The sequence below is a fragment of the Bemisia tabaci genome, chromosome 2 (genome assembly GCF_918797505.1).
Source record: "Bemisia tabaci chromosome 2, PGI_BMITA_v3".
NCBI classification, from domain to species: domain Eukaryota; kingdom Metazoa; phylum Arthropoda; class Insecta; order Hemiptera; family Aleyrodidae; genus Bemisia; species Bemisia tabaci.
Genome location: NC_092794.1, coordinates 11,049,741 through 11,070,614, shown reverse-complemented (window position 1 = coordinate 11,070,614; position 20,874 = coordinate 11,049,741). Strand labels below are relative to the sequence as shown.

Below are 20,874 nucleotides of genomic sequence, written 5' to 3'. Positions count from 1 at the left end.
CAAGAACGGCCCCAGATGCGAATGTGTCCTTGTTCTCTCGCCCTCACTTGAACTTTTCCGCCCATGACACCACCGCCGCCGCTCTTGAGCCCACCCCTCCGCCTCCTTCCCGCAAGTTCCTCTCTAAGAAATACGCCTTCCAGTATTGATCAGGCAATACCGCTTATCTCGAGTCTACGCTGGAATTCCTTGGCTACACGGAAAAAAAATTGCTGATTCAACAGTTCAATTGCTAAGAAGAGTGAGTGCAATGTTTCAACGCAGATTTTACAACAAAAAAATGCTTTAACCACCCCCGTGGTTTAATTGTGTGTTGTATGTGGTTAAAGTAGCATTTTTTTGTTGTAAAATCTGCGTTGAAACATTGCACTCACTGTTTTTAACAATTGAATTGTTGAATCAGCAATTTTTTTTTCCGTGTATCTGAAGCAGTGGCGACTGGCGAGGCGGCAATGATCGGTCATAAATACTTCCCCCATTTGAAGCTATGGTAAAGAATCGACTTTTAAGGTGTTCGTGGCGAACACCCTGTTTATCGATCCTTCTCCATGGGTTTTAATGGCAGATCAATCGATAAAAGGCAAAGCACGCCACGCCGCTGATATGAAGTTTTTTTCGAGGGGAGAATTTGAAAAAATAAGTAAAAAGAGATCAAGTATAACACTAAAGGGGGAAAAAAATAAACAGAAAATAAAAACTTTACCTTCCATAATTTTGCACCTCGAAGGGTTTTCTCCATGTTATTTTTATTATAAAATAAGAGTTCTAAGCACAGTGGGAAACTAAAAATGAGAGCCAGAGGCGTTATAGAGAGGAGTCTCTTCGCAACAATGCTCACAAAAAAAATAAAGAAGAAGAAAAAAGAGTTGAATTCAATACGTAAAAATTAGGGCTCATGAGTTACGACGCACAACCGTCGAGCTCGTCACTGACCGCTGACGTCACTGGCACTTTATAGTTCCCATTCACTCTTACGGCCCTCAATTAATTGACGAGCACACTCCTTCTTTCCCACCCGTCTCTGGTTCCTTGTAGGGGTTGCCACAGAATTTAGAAGGTGAGATTCCCTGACATTTCTCTGATTTCCCCGACACATTTTGGTGAAATTCCCTGACAATTGAAGATATGCCAGATGGTTAAAACGACATAATTATAAATAGTTTTCAGGCGAACTGGTTGTTCGAAACGTCAAACCTTTCTTAGAGAGCAAAAAAAAGGTGGCTTGAGGATTTTTCCCTGACATTTTCGTCATTTTCCCTGACATTTCCAGGTTTCCGCTGACTTTTAAAAAGTCCCTGACATTTCCCGGTGTTCCCGATATTCCCTGACTGTCGCAACCCTGCTTATAGCATAAATAAGTCCATTCTGCGTCCTCTAAATTTTGAGGAAGACAACGCCTCTGGTCTTGGTGGTTCATTCCGGTTGATTTAAAATGATTTTTTTGCCCCGTCGAGAATCGAAAGGGGCATTTTTCTCGATAGAGAAAACCTCGAGTTCCCGGGAACGAAGCACGCAGATGAATTCCGTCGCTAAAAACGGCTAGGCAGCCGACCCCAACAGCGCGCCACCGGATGGGTTTCTGAAAATCCGTGACGCAATAAGCCACCCTGAGCTCCTGCGCGGCTTCTAGCTTTTCAACAGTGGCGTGGCGTGAATTGCGATATATCGATTAATCTGCCATTTAAACCTATGAAAAAGGATCGATAGACAGGGTGTTCACAGCGAACACCTTAATAATCGATTCTTTACCATAGTTTTAAATGGCATACCAATCGATACATCGCAAAGCACGCCACGCCACTGGCTCCAGCTTTTCAAGTGGGTACAAGACTCGGGAGGCTGAGTGATCTTTATTGCGTCGCTCACGAAACCGCTTTCCCGTGAAAAACCGATCCATACTTTCTCAGAACGAGGCTCCTGGCAGAAACGACAAAAAAAAACTTCCCATTTTCATCCGACTGTTCTCGACGAATAAGTGAGAAATACAGGGTGGTTATGAAAATTCAGAGATCAGATTCCCTGAAAAATTATTAGGAAACTCTCCAACTTATAAGACGATCAGTGGCGAGGCGTGAATGATCGATAATCGATATTTCCCCATTTGAAACCGTAGTAAAATATCGATTGTTAAGGTGTTCGTTGCGAACACCCTATTTATCGATCCTTTTCCATACGTTTAAATGGCAGATCAATCGATATATCGCAAAGCACACCACGCCACGCCACTGGAGACAGTACGTCGTTCCCCGGACGGAGAAACGTAACTTCATTCCAAAGTTGTGAAATTGACTCAAGATATTCATTGTTTCACAAGAATATACTTCTGCAATTGAAGCGCTGGATGCAGAAAGGACATTTCTAGGTTGCGGTGTCTCTGAATCTCCGCTAACATTTTATACATTATAATGGGCCTGTTGCAAACTTTTGCTAGAGCAAAAATAAGAGTTGTTTCTTGTAGATAATGCCTCAAAAATCACGATGAGCGCATTGGCAAAGTCTGAAATGCACTCATAACTTCACAATCTGCGTAAGAAATTTGCGTTTTTTTAAGCTTCCCGCTTCAAAAACGATACTACGGCGTAGGTGAACATTTTGTTAGAGGAGTCGCTCCATCGTCGGCGATATTCATCATGGCCGACGCTTGCACGCAGTTCCGTGCGTAATTCAAGGAGAGTTCAAGGTCAATCCATTCGGGCGTGGAAAATATGAACGTTAACACACCGATTGTTATCTGGTCTAATCCAGTTCAGGTGTTATCTCGTCCCATCAAACGTGTTTTGGCGGATTGGCGTCGGCTATGATGATTATTGCCGACGATGGTACGACTCCTCATACAAAATGTTCACCTGTGCCGTAGTATCGTTTTTGAAGCGGGAAGCTCAAAAAACCGCAAATTTCTTACGCAGATTGTGAAGTTATGAGTGCATTTCAGAGTTTGCCGATGCGCTCATCGTGATTTTTGAGGCATTATCTATAAGAAACATTTCTTAGTTTTGCTCTAGCAAAAGTTTGCAACAGGCCCATTGAAGCAAATATATTGAATGGAATCCGTTGAAACTTTTACTGAATTCCTTTCATGATTCTAGAATGCTGAAAATAGAAAATTTCAAAAAATTCATGGAATAGTTTCCCCTCTAAAATATCAATTAAGCAGTGAAGATATTGAGACACCGCAACCATGAAATACCCTTTCAGCACCCAACGTTTTACTTATTGTTCAACATTTATCTGATTTTGGCATGAGATCAGAGGAAAAAACAGTGTAATTTTCGGCAAGAAATGCCGAAGATTCTTCTGGTAAAAATCCAATTAATGAGGGGAAATTTGGCAACATTGAAATGGAATTTCATTTTTTCGCAAAACGAACGACGAATAATGGTTGATGAATGATGATTTAGAGATTTTCTGATGAAAGCTTTGATACAAGTTGAGAGTTTATGATGCGAGGTCCTATTGCTCTTTCTTCCCAACAATAAGTGGGGGTTGGAACAACTGTAATTCTGCCGATAGAAATATTCAACAGAAGTCTCTTTCGAAACAAATGAAAATTTAAAACACAATGTACGGAAAAAAGTCAAAGGTAAATTCGAGCCTTTCAGAATTTCGTCTGATAAAAGTCGAATTTCCCGGAAAACTTTTGAAATTTTTCCTTTTAAATTTTCAGAGAATTCCAATTAATGCGATTTAATCCATGCCCTTGTGAGAATTCCAGGGAAAAACGTTCACAATTTTTCTTGATTGTAATATTCTATACGAGGAAATTTGCACAAATGCACATGCAGCATTTTATTCCACACGGCAGAATTGGACCACATTTTGCGATTAGGAACTACCAGTGGCGTGGCGTGAATTGCGATATATCGATTGTTATGCCATTTAAACCTATGGAAAAGAATCGATTATTAAGGTGTTCGCTGCGAACACTCTGTTTATTGATCATTTTCCATAGGTTTAAATGACATAACAATCGGTACATCGCAATTCACGCCACGCCACTGGAACTACAATTTCTGGTTTATCCGTAAAAACACTTACGAGCTTAGAGAAACTAATGGCACATACATTGTAGCCAAGAATTGTAGTTCCAAATTGCAAAATGTGGTACAATTGCTCTCTCTCTCTCTCTCTCCCTCTCTCTCCGAGACCTCGAAAACCCTCAACCCTTTGTGTTTCGATCTCGTTGCCCTCTCACTAATGTACACTAATGTACACTAAAATACATTTACTTAAATGGAAAATGTCGCCAGATAACGTCACTGAGCGGTGCATTTTCTCATTTTTGAATCTGTTTTTACACTATTTCCCATACCAGAAAAAAATTACAAAAAACACCGCGAAATCAGCTCTTGAAGCACTCTCACAAGACAAAGCGATAAAATATTCGCGTGCAAATCCTCCATTCGGGCGTTGGCATTCCACGGCGAGGTGCGGAGGCGATTAGCGGAAATGGAAAAAAGCTTTTACCTGTCATGACATTTTGGATGCGCTTTTGGTTTTTCATTCGGAGGATTTCGGAGATTTCAGCATCGTTTCCCGGGCCGGGTCCGGACTTGAGGTGCTGGAGCAGGGTCATCACGATCTCCCGCCAAGGGTCGTCCCTTCACGCCTGAGCCTTGCCGCTGTCCGACCTGCCTCCCTCATCAGTCGCGTTCCACCAATCTGTTCGCACACACACAAAAAAAAAATCAACGCTTAGTTAATTGTGTATGTATATTCGTGTAATCAATCAAATCAAATTTATCAGATCAGCACAATTTTAACGCAAGAAATAAAATAAGTTCATAACACCGAGAGAAAGCGAGTATGTAAAGCAATGTTTACTGTGTTACAATGCACTTCCTTTAAAGGATTTAAAAATTGATGATAACACAGAATTGCGAAAATTCTCAAAATTGATCACTGAATTTCTAGTGGAGTAAGAATTCTACGCAGTTAGAGGACTGATGTAGAAGTTTATTCAATCTAATTCACTTGAAGAATTGTCTAATTTAACTATTATGCATTTTTCTAATTTTGAATGTTAGTATTAAGTTTAATCTAAGTTGACCCGTTTGTTAGCCTTTTTGCGCAGTTTTAACGAATAAAGTGATTTCTATTTCTATTTCTATTTTATATTTCTAAATTGTTTGAGTCAATTAGGCAAATTTGGAATGAAGTCCCTGCTAAAAATGACGAATAGGTTAATCAGAATTCGCCAACTCACGAGTCCAAAATCAGCAATATACGAAGGGAAATTTGGCAACATTGAAATACAGTTACGTTCTTTCTTGAAAGGAGCGACGATTTATGACATTTTCTACATGTGCAAAATTCTTGAATGGAGCACTGTGATTTTTCCATTTGTGCCTACCAGCGAAAAGATGGCAAAGTCTCCCTCTTGAGTTCAGGGAAATCCCCGATCTACCAAGGTTATCAGGTGTTCAAAAATTAGTATTCAACAACTTTCGTGAAACACGAGCAAAACCACGAGGTCCAAAGGTTGAAACAAGACTAAGTAGTTAGTGGAGAAAATTACACAAATAATGAGTATTCGATTTTCCTGAAAAATTGTCGAAGCAATATCTCGGAAAAAGACGTCATGATAGTTCAGGTAATTGTTCATCATCACGATAACAGGAATCTATTTTCATGGAGTGTGACTAGAACCCCGATCACAAAAAATGTTCGTAGAATGTTCCGGTATTCTCAGAAAACACCGTTGGGAACAAGGGGCCCTGATTCCGTGTTAATTGGGCGCTGGAAAAAAGAAAAACAGAGGAAAAAATCGACAAATTCTGATGCTCGATCGACAAAAATGCGCCGTCACTGTCTGCTCGGTGATCGATGGACCAGTTCGATTGGGTTTTTAATACTTCATGACTCAACGAACGTAGAGGGAAGAAAAAAAATGAACGAGCAAAGAATATTTAGTCGGGTTCACTATACGATATTATAACCGATATAAAGCAAAAAACAGAATATGTACATTCTATTGAGGGATGAAGCTAGCACAAGCCACAAAGGCAGCAAGCCACAAATTGACAAGGAAAATCGCGCGCGGCCGTTACAAAAAATAGTGATGTGATTTGTTCGTTTTATTACGTACTTAACGAGTTAAAAATTTGACAATCACGCCTATTTTCAAATCATCGTTCAATAACCAGCGAGGCGTGCTTTGCGATTTATCGATTGATCTGTCATTCAAACCTATGGAAAATGATCGATAGACAGGATGTTCGCAACGAATACCTTAATAATCGATTCTTTACCATAGTTTCAAATGGGGGTGGATCGATAAACCAACCACCCACGCGCGCGCCTAACGCGTTGTACCCTTCCACGAAGGGCTTTAAAGGGCACTGGGGCTTACAGGTGAAACAACCCAGTTACGGTTTACCCCTCCGAGACGAAGTCAGACGTTAAATTTTGCCCCCCTCACAAGAAAAAAACTTGCACCAGACTTAATATAGCCTTCCATTTCGAGTTTGCTCTGCGAACTTTTTAGGGGATGACCTTTCACATCTTTTTTTGGTTATGCATTCTCTTGTTACCGTGTGCGAATTTTAACATTTTAAAAATTTCCGGAACTAGTACAGCACCTGCACTTCACAAAAAAAGTAATGGTTATCCGTAATTCTCATGAAGCGTTCAAATGCAGGATTCCGCACTTGTCTGATCGTCACACATCCGTTTGAAAACTGAAACTATTTATTTTAAGTGTAGTGGAGATGCACAATTTGTTCGGGCGAAAATTTGTCGATAAAAAAATGTTTTTCGACGGGAAACGAAGGGATGAAACGGGGAAGAAGAAAACAGCGCTGATTATTGTAATTTTTCGGCTCTATGCGTGCTTTGACCTTTCGGCGGAGTGCGGCAATTTGCCAGGAACTAGGACATTTTGAGATTGAACTTGCGACTGATTTAGGCTCCGAGGAACAGTTTGCACCCATGGGAGTGATTGAAAGTGGTTCACAAAGGCAAACTTTAGGTGAAAGCTTCACTTGAAACAAAACGCTCCATGATCGTAGATAAAACTACGCGAATGAGGAGATGAATAATCTGTAAGTGAAATGCGCGTACTTTTCAGAGATTCCCAAGGGACTGGAGAGTGCCTTTACTTTCCCTCTACCTATATATCTACATTATTTTTTCCCTATTCTTTTCTAGGTGGATTTCTTTCTTTCCAAGCGGATAAAAAACGGCTACTAAGCTACTTAGCGGAGCCCTATTATGCTCATTCTGAAAAGTCGATTGCCCTCGGTTTCTCGCAAAAAAGGCAGACGGGTTGCCGACCTGCGCCTGCCTGGGCAACAGCGCTTTTCTGCGAACGCAGGGCATACAGCGGAACAGAGCCTACTGGTCACCTTTGCCCAGGTAACAACCAACAACGCCGGACAAAAAAAAGAGACAAAAGCAAACAAAAATGCCAGAACAACAGCCGCTTTGTCTACCGATTCGGCGAACAAAGGCCCACGACTCCCGTATCAATTGATTCTATTCGATTTGACACTCACATTCACCGTGCAACTACGCTGCCGTGATAATGAAAAACGCCGTATGAGCCTTCAAGCGTTGCCAAATTTTCTTCGATAAAACACGAATTCTCTGGTAAACTTATGAATATCTTGCTTCCAATTTTTCAGAGAATTTTGTTGGTATTTTGATCTGAAGTTCCTGAAAATTTCGAGGAAAAATATTCATAACCTCATTCAATAATAAACATTTTATTGAAAGAAATTTGGCAACTCTCGAATGCTCATACGGCGTTCTTCCTTAGTATGGCAACGTTGCGTGGGTATAACAGTTTTTGGAGAAATGTTGGATTGTTGGCAGAGTCATCTGCTTGCTCAATGCTCATCTCGGTGAATGACCAGCTCCCTTAAGCCGGAATGTAGGAGCGCCAAAGAAGCAAGGCCAGTCATTCAAGGGAAATCAACCCCTGTGCAGGGAAAAAGGCACATCTGGCGATCAACACCACCACAGGTTCAGTTATACGATCAAATTGAGCCATCAAACTGAAGCTCTAATTGGTGGAAAAAGACCTGAGGTGAATATGCGACCAATGAGAGGCCCAATTTGATGGCTCAATTTGATCGTGTAACTAGACCTCATGATGTCATAGTTTAGTGCAGTCCCAGTGGCGCGGCGTGCTTTTGTAAATGAGAGAAAAGTTACTGAATTTCCAGTTTGAAACCACAGAGAGGTTCTAGGTTTGTAAATACACATTTACGGGTGGAAATTTCGCAACGTTGAGACGCAGATACGTTCATTCATCTGGAAAACGGCAAATTGAGAAGTTTCTACTATTAAGTAGTCGGCCGTACTAAGGAAAAACGCCGTATGAACATTCAAGTGTTGCCGAATTTCCTCCGATAAAATGTTTAATTTTGAGGAGTTATGAATATTTTGCCTCGACATTTTCAGATTATTTATATCTAATCGCGCAAAAAATTCTCTAAAAAATTCGAAGAAACATACCCTCGGATTTGCCTGAAAATTCATACTTTATCGAGGAAAATTTGACAATGTCTGAAGGCTCATACTGCCGTGCTAAGGAAAAACGCCGTGCGAACCTTCAGGCGTTGCCAAATTTCCTTTGATAAAACGCGAATTTCCTGGTAAACTTATAAATATTTTCCTCCCAGTTTTTTAGATAATTTAGTTCGCAATTTTACCTAAATATTCTGAAAATTTAAAGGAAAAATAGTCATAACTTACTTAAAAAATAAACATTTTATCGAAGGAATTGGGAACTCTCGAGTGTTCATACGGCGTTCTTCCTAAGCACGGCAGCATATACGGGGTTGTTCCTTAGCGCGACAGTAATGGTTACGGTGTGCGTCGATTATACAGCGCGGAATCTCTCGCTATAGATCGACACATCTGATTATTCATAGTGAAAAATACGCGCATTCTCTGCCTTGTGTGGCGCGATACAAGACAGAAAGGGATTCCTTTCATTGATTGAATAGAGGAGCAAAATAAAGACGCCTCTCCCTGCGAGTGGCGAGACGTGAGTGATCGATTATCGATATCTCTCCATTTGAAGCAGTGGTAAAGAATCGATTATTAAGGTGTTCGTCGCGAACACCTGTCTATCGATTCTTTTTCGTAAGTTTAAGTAACCGCTCAATCGATATATCGCAAAACACGCCACGCAACTGCTGCGCTGCACACCTGAAGGAGGGCCACGCGTCCAGCGGGGCCCTGCCCCCTCCCCGCACCAGGGGGTGAGATAATAGTTGGTTCTTTGAAAACCCGCCCACCCTCGCATGTCCACCTCTGGATCATCCCCCGTCCCTTCACACGCTTCAACGCCTGTCCGTCTCATTTTCGGCCCTCCGCGCCCCAGCGTTAACGAGTCGAACTCGAAAATCAACCCGTCTGTGTTGAGACCTACAAGAGGGTTGACCGAGTCTGCATATATATGGTTACTTTTCGTTACTTTCTTACCGGTCAGAGGATCGATCTAATTTTTGGTTACATTTTTGGGGAATTGATGACTGACTAAAGGCCTCTCGTCGCTGCCGTTAGTTAGTCTATACTTAAAACCTTTGGCCACTGCAACCACCCGCTTCCACCATTAGGACCGCTTCATTTTCACTTCGTCTTTTTTGTCTATAGCTTTGTCTATGTCTATCAATTTCAATAATCCGCCCACTCAACGCATCAAGATCGAACCGATAAAGAGGCTTGATGATTTATTCCTCCATTCGACGCAGTGTTAGAGATAAAGTTCAACGCCAATTTTCACATTCATTACATCACACACATCTATTTCACAGTTCAATTTCAGTGGCGTGGTGAGAATGATCGACTATCTATATATCCCAACTTGAAATTGTAAAAGGAATAAATTATTAAGGTTTTTAGAGAAAAAATTTCTTTAAAACTTCGCCAGGAGAAAATTACGGACAGTAAGTTAAAATTACTCCTCGTTTATTCGAAGTGACTTTCATCCTCTCAGTTCAAATTTCAGTAGCGAGAGGAGAATGATCGACTATCTATATATCCCAACTTGAAACTGTAAAAAAGAATACATCATTAAGGTTCCCGTTGCGGACGCCCTGTTTATCGATACTTTTCCATAAGTTTAAAAGGCAGATCGATTGATACATTGCAAAGCACACCACGTCATGGTTTAAATTAGTCCAAAGATGTTCCAAAAGTGGATTACATTTTGCAATAAGGAACCACTATTTCTGGCTCATTTTAGAAACAACATATATATGACATTCATTTCTTTATGCAGATACGTGCTTTTATGGAAGAGCGAGAAATAGTGGTTCCTTATTGCAAAATGCAATCCAAGTCTACCTAGGAGAGAAGCAGTTCCAGGACCGAAGGGCCTCTTTTTCGAGAAATATGACCCGGGGTGCTGCTCCTTTCCCTTGACAGAAATAATATGTGTCAAACTGGGATGCCAAAAATTCGAGATGGTGCGCACAGGGATCCGTCCGGGGAGATACGTTGGACCCTAGGTTGCCGGGCTCAACAAAGAATTCCTATATTTATTGAATGTCACAGGGGCCTTATAAGCGTTTTTCAAACAAAAGAGCAACAACGGTTAGGACACTGCTGATGGTTTTTGGTCGATGCACACCTGGGCTCCCAAATCCCTCTCCGACCACTCATTTCACTCTCCAAACCTCGCCAAACGACCTGATTGCACTGAGGCTGATCAAGAGCGAGTTACAGAACCCTCTTGAAATTTTTTTTCCAACAGCAATGAATTTTCGCAGGTTGGCGATACTGGATTTAAAATGTGCGTGAAAAGAGTTCCCAGTCATTTGGTAGAGAAAATTCTCTTGAGTTTTCCTGGTTTTTCAGAGAAAAAGGAAATCTTTTCCCGGCAAAAACTTTATTAATTTGCGATGTAATAGAGCGCGCGCTCATTGTCTTATTAAAGTTTTTTTTTTTTTTTAAATGATTCACATAATTTTTGAGGCTATTACAGGTAACCTTGGACCCTCGGACAATCCTTATCTCTTTAAATGTTTGAAATATACCTAGGCTATTGTAATATTTCTTGATGAGATTTTGAAGTTTCCCATTTAAATAAAGTTGGTTGTAATTTTTGGCTTTAAAAAACTTTGACAGAAAATGGAAAGGAGAGTCAGAGCGATTGAAAAGATACATGACTCCTTCAATTTCGCGAATTTTGATTCGGTTTAGCTTCCCCAAAGATGAATGCAATTACTTCATATGAAACTTGAATTCGCTAGCTGACAGCTGACTGTCACTGCATCTTAATGCGCGCCTTCAATTCCCGTAAGTAGGCAATTTTTCGACCGAGGAGCTTAATGATTTGTATCCTATTCACCTTGCTGATTCACTATTTGAAGGGACGTATTCGCGAGCTGACTGTCACTCCGTCTTAATACGCGCCTTCAATGCTCATGAGTAGGCAATTTCTCGACCTAGGAGCTCATTGATTTGTATCTCATTCGCCGTGTTGATTCACTAGTTGAAGTCACGCCGTCACGCGTCACGCTGCGTTTTTTGATGGTATCAAGTTTCATGTTGGGGATTGTCCGATACATACTTACGAAAAAACGAATTTTTTTCGAACAATTTATTCAAATTGTCTTTCAACGCAGCCAACTTGGGGGTTATTTGAAGGGTTGAGGGGTGGAGCCTCATATCGGTAAACATGCCGCGGACGCGAACAAGACCCAGCACAAGTACAAACAGTAGACGCGAAAAAGGATCGCACAAGAATCTTACGAAGCGATCAGAAATTAAATCGGAATGCGTTTTGAGTCTCCGGTTTTTTTTTACAATATTAGATGAGATGTTCCACTTTCAATGATCAAAACGTGAAGTTTATTGTACCTACTTATTTTACCTCCTAAAAATGTCTGATTTTTGTTACGTACTGAAACTTCCGATGGGTAGAAGAAAAAACGGCAACGCTCTGAGAGTGGAAGCTTAGAAACCCACAGTTCGAAAGAGGAGGCTTTTTTCGCTTTTCTTCTTCTTAAATAATTAAAATTTTCTGATCCGCAACTTCAAAAAGATGCACTTTAATTATCGGATCGATTGTTTTGCTTCAGTTCTAATCGAGCTTTCGATATGTTGACTCAATCAATCAGAGCAGATTAAATAAAGTTTGCAAAGTATCTCTAGAGAGAAACTAATTTTCAACTTTCACGAACTGAGTGTTCCCGATGCTTCATTGATGTTCCGCAAAGCCCTTAATTTTACTTAGAAACACGAAGTGGGTATTAGAACTTGGAAAGGGAAGTAGCGATGAGTGCACGGAAGTCGAAACTGTCGGAAAATTGCAAAAAGACTCTCGGTACTTAAAGGTCCAAGATATACTTCCCGCAGATTGTAGTGCCACACAACGGCGTTTTTCCTACGTCCAAACACGCTGTTTCAATATTGATTTCCGCTAAGTACTCGTATTTGTGGGAGAATAAACAGCACACATGAAGTTTCGTCACGGAAATGAAAGAGTGTGTATCTGTTGTTGACCTCGCCAACATATTTGAAGGGAGTATCGACAATATTAATCACTAGTTGCGATGCATTGACGACATCTACCCCTCACAACTTTGTTCGAAAAAATGTTCAATTTTTAAGCTTCAAAGTAACATACGTAACACAATCAAACCTTACGTAACTTTACCTTTCCTAACTTACCCTGATCAAACCTAACTTTAGAAGTTAAGTTGGGTGTTTGGGGTCGGGGAACCTAACCGAACTGAATTAACCTAAACCGAACTTAACTTTGTCTGACCTTCACCGAACATAGGTATGACTCGCCTTAAAGTTATTATCATCAGTTAGCTATCACACTGTCAGATTTAACTTCTAGGATGAGCAAGAAGCATGAAAGTTGTAATGTAGAGGAGATCTCAACGGAGCATTCCTACAGGTGTTTAAAGTTGCTGACCTTCCCTAGAAATGTGTAGGAGGTGTTACGGGTAATCTAGTCAAACCGGGTAATGTCGGCAATAATTGACATTACCCAGGCCGTTTTGGTTAGGTTAGGTTAGGTTAGGTTATGATACCCGCCATCCCACCCCTCCAAAGACATAAAGACGGAGCACTAAAAGCAAAAAATGAAGCTTCTAGAGCTCCTTCTCAATCACCTCTACTATTGGCTAGAGGATTGGCGGCGAAATCGGGACAAGTTTGAATTCAAATGTAGGGCGGGAACTAATAAATAAAATTGCGGAAACAAAGTATTTTAGGTTGATTTTTGCCCAAATTCAGGTACACACTCATATTTTTTTAACTTTAGGTTAGTTTCAGTCCGTCGTCGACCGATTAATTTCATTTGGGAGTAACGTTGATCTAGAACTGTAACGGCCTGTTTGAACCTGCAGAACCACCATGAGCAGAAGAAAAACTAACTTTATGTGAGATTACTGCCTGTTACCGAGCAAAAGTAGGTGTATTATATTAGGACGCAGACCGAACTTTCTTAGTATATTCGTTTTAGGAATTTAAAATACGTTTCAAAGAAGAAATGTGCAAAAATCAAGAGGACAAGTTCAAATCAAATTTCCGTTTGCCGCCATGGATTCCCGCGCTCATTTACACACTCACACAAGCGCGCAGCGCCGAACCTAGCTTCACTTTTTCCCCGTGCTTTTAGATACGAGCGCTCCGTCTTTATGTCTTTGCACCCCTCAGTCGTCAGGGAGGGCCGCAGACGGGACCGGCTGGACCTAACCTAACCTAACCTAACCAAAACGGCCTGGGTAATGTCAATTATTGCCGCCATTACCCGGGTAATGTCGACATTACCCGGTTTGACTAGATTACCCGTAACAGATATATCGCAAAGCACGCCACGCCACTGTGACCCAAAGCGTCTCGCTCTCTTCTGAGGTAACTTCTCTTAGATGCTATTTTGATCCGGATCGGCAGCTAATCCGGTTCATTCGGAGTCGGGATTCGAGTCCGTAATCCTCACCGGGAAAACCAAATGATGTTTCCTTTTCGCTCCGACACACACTGGATCGAGTCGATAAGAGAGGTTGGACAAAATTTGGAAACTCTAAAACCTTTAACTCCGTTTCTAGAAAATTTCGAGGTTTTAAAAGTGGTTCCACTGGTTTTCTCATAGAATTTTCTTCTGAAAGCACCCCTTGAAATTTAAAATGGACGTATTTCTGTCAAACGGAACTAAGCGCCTTGGGGGGAGGAAGGTTAAAGGGGGGCTTGGATTGGCGGCGGAATCGGGCGTCCGGCTTATTCCGTCCTATACTAGCAATGCTTTTCCATGGCGCTTAGGTCCGTTTGACAGAACGCGCGCTATCCGGGATTCTAAATTCCTCAAAAGGAACTCAAATTGGCGCTTAGTTCCGTTTGACAGAAATACGTCCAAATGTGACCAAATAAACATCAAAATTTGCAGTTTTACAGTCAAAAATTTCATGTCCGACCTCTTCCAAAGACTCGTTCCACTGAGCGACATTAAGCGAATATTTGCGAGTGGATTTGATTCAGCATCAAACCAAAAATGGCCGAGAATGTTCATAAACGAGCGTTCTTCCGCAAAAATGAGTAAATTAAGAAAAAACTGAGTCGAATACGTGCTTCACAAACCACGGGTCGCAGCAATTTTAATAATAAATCACTTCGGATAATTTGAATTCATAGGTTGGCTGCCTTTTGGGCCCCAAAAGCTCCATGACCATAACCTCAAAATTACCACTTGTCCGTGCTCTCCCTGTATACACTGGAAAAAAGCTCCGGCCGTGGAAGCCGTACTACAGGCTGTATAGACATACCGTCCGCGCTCCAGGCTAAGAGGCCGAAAGTTCCGGGCGTGGCACCCGGAGGAATCGAAGCTACGGCTCTAGCACCTGGAACTTTCGGCCTCTGAGCCCGAAACGGACGGTGTATGTCTACATAGCCCGTAACTTTTTTTCGGTGTGGGTACTCTACTGTCAACCATTGTGACAACAAAACGAAATTCCCTCTGGGTGACGGCCCCGGTGCGTCTGCGACATGGTTTTATTGTTGGCAGCAATGAGGCAACTGTCTTCATCGTTCGAGTTTTAACGATAATTTCAGGGTGCTACTAACCTGAGATAGTTATTCGATGAAAGGTCACCACTATACCTCCCTAACACTTCACTACCGTGGATACTTTTGTTTCATGTACTTCAAGCGAGCTCAGAACGCGAAATAAGACTCAAACTAAGCGAACGACTTAAAATCGAATTCCCGTTTGCCGCGCATGGATTCTCGCGCTCATTTACACGTTCACACAGGCGCACAACGGCGGAGCGACTTTGCGCTCTCAGATACGAGTGCCCGGTCTTTATGTCTTCGGTTTCAGGTCGTTAAGCTCCTCGAGCGAACCGCGGTTCTATTTCGAAAAATAAAACCACGAATCGAGGCGGGAACGCTTCCGAGAAGCTGAAATTTATGGTTATCACCTGCGGAGAAATGTCTAATCGGACGATCGGTGGAAATGGTATCCGGGCAGCCCGGCCTAGCGTTCGACTCATCGAGTCGAGTGCTTACCCACCGTTCGCGTTCCCACTCGGCGCTCGAGCCACGCTTCCACAAGCGGCGCGCGACGCCGGATTCCCCGCGCAACGCGGAGAAAAATAGAACCACACTGAGCACCAACTTTGCTTTGACTTCCGCCGGATGAGGTGGAGTACAGGAAAACATGTCCCCTAGTGGAGGAAGTATGTGCGAAAGTACAGGAGGAATGTGCTGAGGAAGGGTAAAGCAAAATCCTCGTCCGCCGCATTTGCTGAGGTGCAAATTCTGGTGCTCAGCGCAGTACTATTGTTCTCCGTGAACCGGGTGTCAGGGTTCAACCTAAATCTACGGAGACGGTTACGAGGAATTTGAACTGCCCGCTCACAAGGAACTCAAAGCTCTACGTGAGTCAAATCGCGCACTACAATGGTTTCAGCAAGCTTCTCCATCGAGCCATGTTCATTTCCCACCATGTGTTGTTCAAACTAATAGCAATTTGCTATAGCTGAGCCAAAGCGTCAAGACTGAGGTTGCCAGATTTTTATATCGCTGAGACGTTCATGATAACGTTTAGCGCGCGATGTGAATCACGTAGAGCACTGAGTTTTCATGAGCGGGTGGTTTCAATTCACGCATCAAGAATCAGTAAATATCTTCGTAAGGAGTTGATTTCGGTAATTTTCGTTGTGCGTATCGCGTTCTATGTGAAATTTTGGTTAAGAAACATGTATCAGAATGCTGAGATGCGTACCTTGTCTATGGGTCCATTACTGGCATGTCCGTACTCTCCCCTATTTAGGTACTCTGATCAAATCGAGCTGTTAATTTTCGCTTCTGCACGAGTTAACCATTAATTCAAGTTTGACATGGAAGATATTTGGGGAGGACAGTTAAAATGTGGCGTATTGGATCAGTTCTAAGCCAAAAGCTAAATGAGAAAGCAGATGTTGGCAATATTTTTCAGTTATCTCGATATTCGCTGCCTCCCGCGATGTATTCGGCGTGAACATGTCCGTTGGCGAAGTGAATCGCCTTTTCAATCGCGACAGCCATGGCCGCCGCGCACCGAAATGACAGCGCCATCGTGTCGCGCGCTCTCTGTGGGAGCGTGGCTTCAGGTTGTTGGCTTTCCGAGAACGCGGAGGCCTTGCCGCGTCCTGGAAGCGGGCTGACGAAAGTTTCCCGGTCGGACGACCGTAACCTCTCCGTAGGCTCTCTGCGCACGGATCCAATCCACGCACCAAAAATAAACTGCACACTTAAAAAAAAAAACAAAAAATGGAACGATGACGAATTCATACGAAAACCCATCAATCTTAATAATCGAGGACCTAAATTAACGCTACACAAAATTGCGATTAAAGGTCCATTCCTGTGAAACCCATCATATCCTATGATCAAAACGGCTTTTCTCGGAAAAAATTGAGTGCCAGAGGTTTTATTTTGAAAAAATTTCCAAACACTTTTCATACGCCGAATCCTCTTCCAGGAAATTTGAAGTGCTATTTCACCCACGTGGGGGAAGGATGAGCAACAGTTGCCCGAGGGAATTCAAAAACAGCTTACACCGAAACACGTGGGGGGAGGGGGTGAGCAATGGTTGCCAGGGGGAACTCAAAAAAGCTTGCAAATGCGCACAAATCTGCCCCCCCCCCCAACAAAAAAAAATTAAATCTTAAATGCAGTTGCCAACTTAGCAGATGACACCACTAATATTCTCGAATATTTGCTCCCTTATCAGGGTGTCTACCAGTTATAAAAAACCAAAATTGGGGACTTTCAGGGGTATTTTTCAAAAAAATCGGGGACTTTTTTCCCGAAATAGTAAGAGAAAAGGAGCTATAGTTAGAGCGTTAAAAGGCGTATTTTATACGACTAATTTTACGAGTCATGTTGAACCGATGAAAACATACGAAAAACCAAGCAACACCGCAGTTTTTATATTTCTGGTTACACCGCACCGTCGCGGCTGGCGGGAAGATTTGAAAATGCCGCTGTTTGGGACAATTTTTATCTTTTTTGGGGACCTGAACAAGAAAATTGGGGACTTTCGGGGAAGTCGGGGACACCCTTCCAAAATCGGGGACATTGGGAACTTCTGGAGACCGGTAGATACCCTGACTTTTCTCGTTTACCTATCCACGGAGGAACCCTGCAGAGCCTAGAGACTGAATCAATGCCTATACGTTATTTGGACTACATTTTGCGATTCGGAAATACAATTCCTCGCTCACTGGAAAAAAAATTGAAAATGCCGGTGTTTGGGACAATTTTTAACCTTTTTTGGGGACCTGAACAAGAAAATTGGGGACTTTCGGGGATATCGGGGACACCCTTCCAAAATCGGGGACATTGGGGACTTTTGGGGACCGGTAGACACCCTGGAAGCCCTTCCAGCTGCCACTTCCAGCCCGTGAACGCGGGGGCAAGGGACCCGGCTGAAGCGCCCGGAGGGGGGGGGGGGGCCGTGAGGGGGGCACTGTCCGATTCGGATCTGGAGAGCAGGTGGGTCGGACCGCATGCGGGTCCCGCTTGACAGGGACCACTTCCCATTTCACAAATGTGCTTCTTTCTCGGAAACCCCGTTCCGTTTCGACTCGTCCGAAACGTGCCATCGCTCACCGCGGGGCGAGGGGGGCGTCGTCCAGCAGCTAGTTCCCGAAAAATGATCCATGGACCCGTCCGAATGACAGGACGCGAGCTGCCTCCGCCTCGCCGAGGGAGCGACTCGACCGTCCTCTCCGCCTGACGCTTCCACGAAACTATTTCCATACTCGATCTCCCGGGATTTATACGGACGTATTTGAAACGGGTTCTTCCTCGAATGAAACATGTCTGTTTTGGTGATGGGCCTCGAAGCGCGAGTGCGATCGTGTGATGCGGGGCTCATCTAGGAACGGGACTGTGCGCTTTCAGAGACGGGCGTTCGTTCAGCCTCCGAGGCGAAGTTTATCCGATGAGTCTTGAATAAAGATGAGGATCGGGCCGGCTGAAATTGGAGCTGATACAGAAACGGTTTTTCTTGTTTCTCGCTTTTTTCGTCCGTTTGAATGACATTTTGTTCGCTGGGTATGAATTCTTACGCTTGGATAACCATTGATCGTTGAAGTCAATCGGTTGACTTGAAAAAATAAAACGAAAAAATTTACACCGAAGTAAAATTTTTTGCTGGTGAGGATTATTTTTGAATTCCATTCAATCGAAAACAAGTCTTTTGTGCGAGGATGGCTAGTAAACTTTAGAAAATAATGGTCTTTTTTTCGGGGACGAATTTTGGTGACGCATTCTCTACCGATATTTTTACCCCATGAAATAATGAGATGAACGGGCGTCGAAATGTCACTAAGTTAATTAACCGGTTGAAAAGAAAGTAAGAAAAAAATTCAAAATTTTACACACCAAAAATCCATTTGGAAAATATAGCAGTTGATGACACCGTCAGTGTCAGAAGAAACACCAACAATTAGTGGTGCAATGTGAAACTTAGAATACAACAAACATTACCGACTGTAATAAAGTGGGTTAAAAACTTTTTAATTTAGAAGGTAAAAATATATTTTCTGCGTCTTCATGGCAGTTTTTTTCTGGTTAAATAAAAGATAATTTTTTCTTTTTGTATCTTTTCAAATTGAATATTATTGTTACTTTTTAACGTAAAATGAGATTTCGAAACCGAACTTTTTTCGTTGATGACATAATGACTTGAGTCGAAATGAAAAACCTTCATTATGAATGACCACGACATTTTCTCTGTATACTTGGACCATAGAGACGAATTCTAAAACCAAAATTACTTTCATATCGAGGGATCTTTCTGAAAATTTGAATCAAGGAGCATACCTATTCTCGTTTTTGTTATTCTTTTTTAAAAGCTATCCCCGCTTCCGGCTTCCCCCGCCTCCCTACACTTTTATCGGTGCAGAGCCACACTCGAAAATGTGAGCGCAGGTGCATAACGTTTAGCCGCGCCTACGTTTTTAGGCCAAGTTCCACCTATAAGCCGAGGAGGGAACTGTCGAGACTTCTGAGAACTCCTCTCGAATTAAGTTCAAGATGAGTTCACGGGTTGATAACCTCGGGGACGCTCCTCAGAATCTCATAGGCCGTGCTTTAATCCAATTTTAATTCATTTCCTAGGATCGCTGATATAAATCAAAAAGCTTGGCTTGAGCGGCGTGCCGCTTGCTATGAAAAAGAGAAAGAACCGGTCTAATTCGTACGTGATTTCCGAGAATTTCGTTCGAGTTTATTATCTTCCCGCTGAAATATATGTTTGATCTTGAGACGTTTTTCTCAGATTCCGAGCGGCCGACTCTTTTTAATAGAAATTATGACCGAGTTGACGGTTGAGTGAGCTATTTAAATTCAATTTAACAGGCTATAAATCGCCGTGATGCAAGCTGAGTTCCTCGGATTATACGAAAAATATGGGATGAGCTTCTGGAACACCGCGGTGCCAGAGATATCGTCAGACAAATGAATCGAGCTCAGAGGAAAGGAACCAAAATTTTCGGGAAATAAAGGTTCTGCGTGAGTGTTTGTCGCAGAATTGATTTTTTTTTTTCCTCCTGAGAAAATTTAATTTTGATCGACTGCATGAGCTGCGGTTGTTGACTCCTGAGCGAAAAAGTCTTTGCTGCAAAATTCATTAGATTTATGGATTTTTAATCATCACGTTTCCCTCTCCTTAAACTCACCTATAGGAGTCGGTCTTTGCAACCAAAAGCTTTTCCGATCATTGCATCAGTCCCCTTGGTTGATCTGACCGAAAAAAAAGAACTTCAAGTAGCCCAAAGTAACCATCAACACGGAAATGTTTAACTGGATATGCACACGAAGAGCAAAAGGGTCATCAGATACGTCTTTTGTGCATCTGAATTGGACAGAGGCATACCGTATACCCTCTCTGTAAATATTTTCAGAATCTTGAACACAAATCTTGGAAACAATGGAAATAATGGCGAGATTGCAGCACTCCAAATTGCCTATCACTCGTGGAAAAAAAATGATGTAGATAGCCACATGTTCCCCCTCTCATCCTCCATAAAACATTTTTTGCGACTGCGATTTAAATATACGGGCAATACTGGTATAGATAATGAATTTTGATGAGAGAATTTCATGGAAAGAACCAAGATTTAAACGAAGGGCGCCTTATCTTATCTTGAGCGCTATACGCTTCTCATTGTTTTCTCTGTGCCTTCTATTTTTCTCGGATGGGAAACAACTTCAATTCGTCAAAAATATTGTGCATGCAACAAGCAAATAAGTATTGGAATACGTCGTAATGGGGAGACGCTCTGAAGACTCTAAACTGAAATCGTGTCGAATTTGAGGAATGAAAACGACATTGCGGGGCAAAAAATTGGGCTCGGTCGTCTATGCGACTAAACTAGCTCCGTGACAAAGCGTATGGTATCACGGGGGAAATAAGGC

General features: G+C 42.3%; 1 protein-coding gene across 4 annotated transcripts in view; it reads right to left on the bottom strand.

The window, feature by feature from the left end:
- Window positions 1–20,874, bottom strand: part of LOC109037269 (uncharacterized) — a 77,844-nt gene that overhangs the window by 9,364 nt on the left and 47,606 nt on the right. For all 4 annotated transcript variants that reach the window (XM_019051858.2, XM_072296697.1, XM_019051860.2 and 1 more), the window contains one exon: window positions 4,465–4,659. In XM_019051858.2, the coding sequence (XP_018907403.2) occupies window positions 4,465–4,573 (109 nt within the window). In that variant the 5' untranslated portion in view covers window positions 4,574–4,659. The remainder of the gene's footprint in view (window positions 1–4,464; window positions 4,660–20,874) is intronic.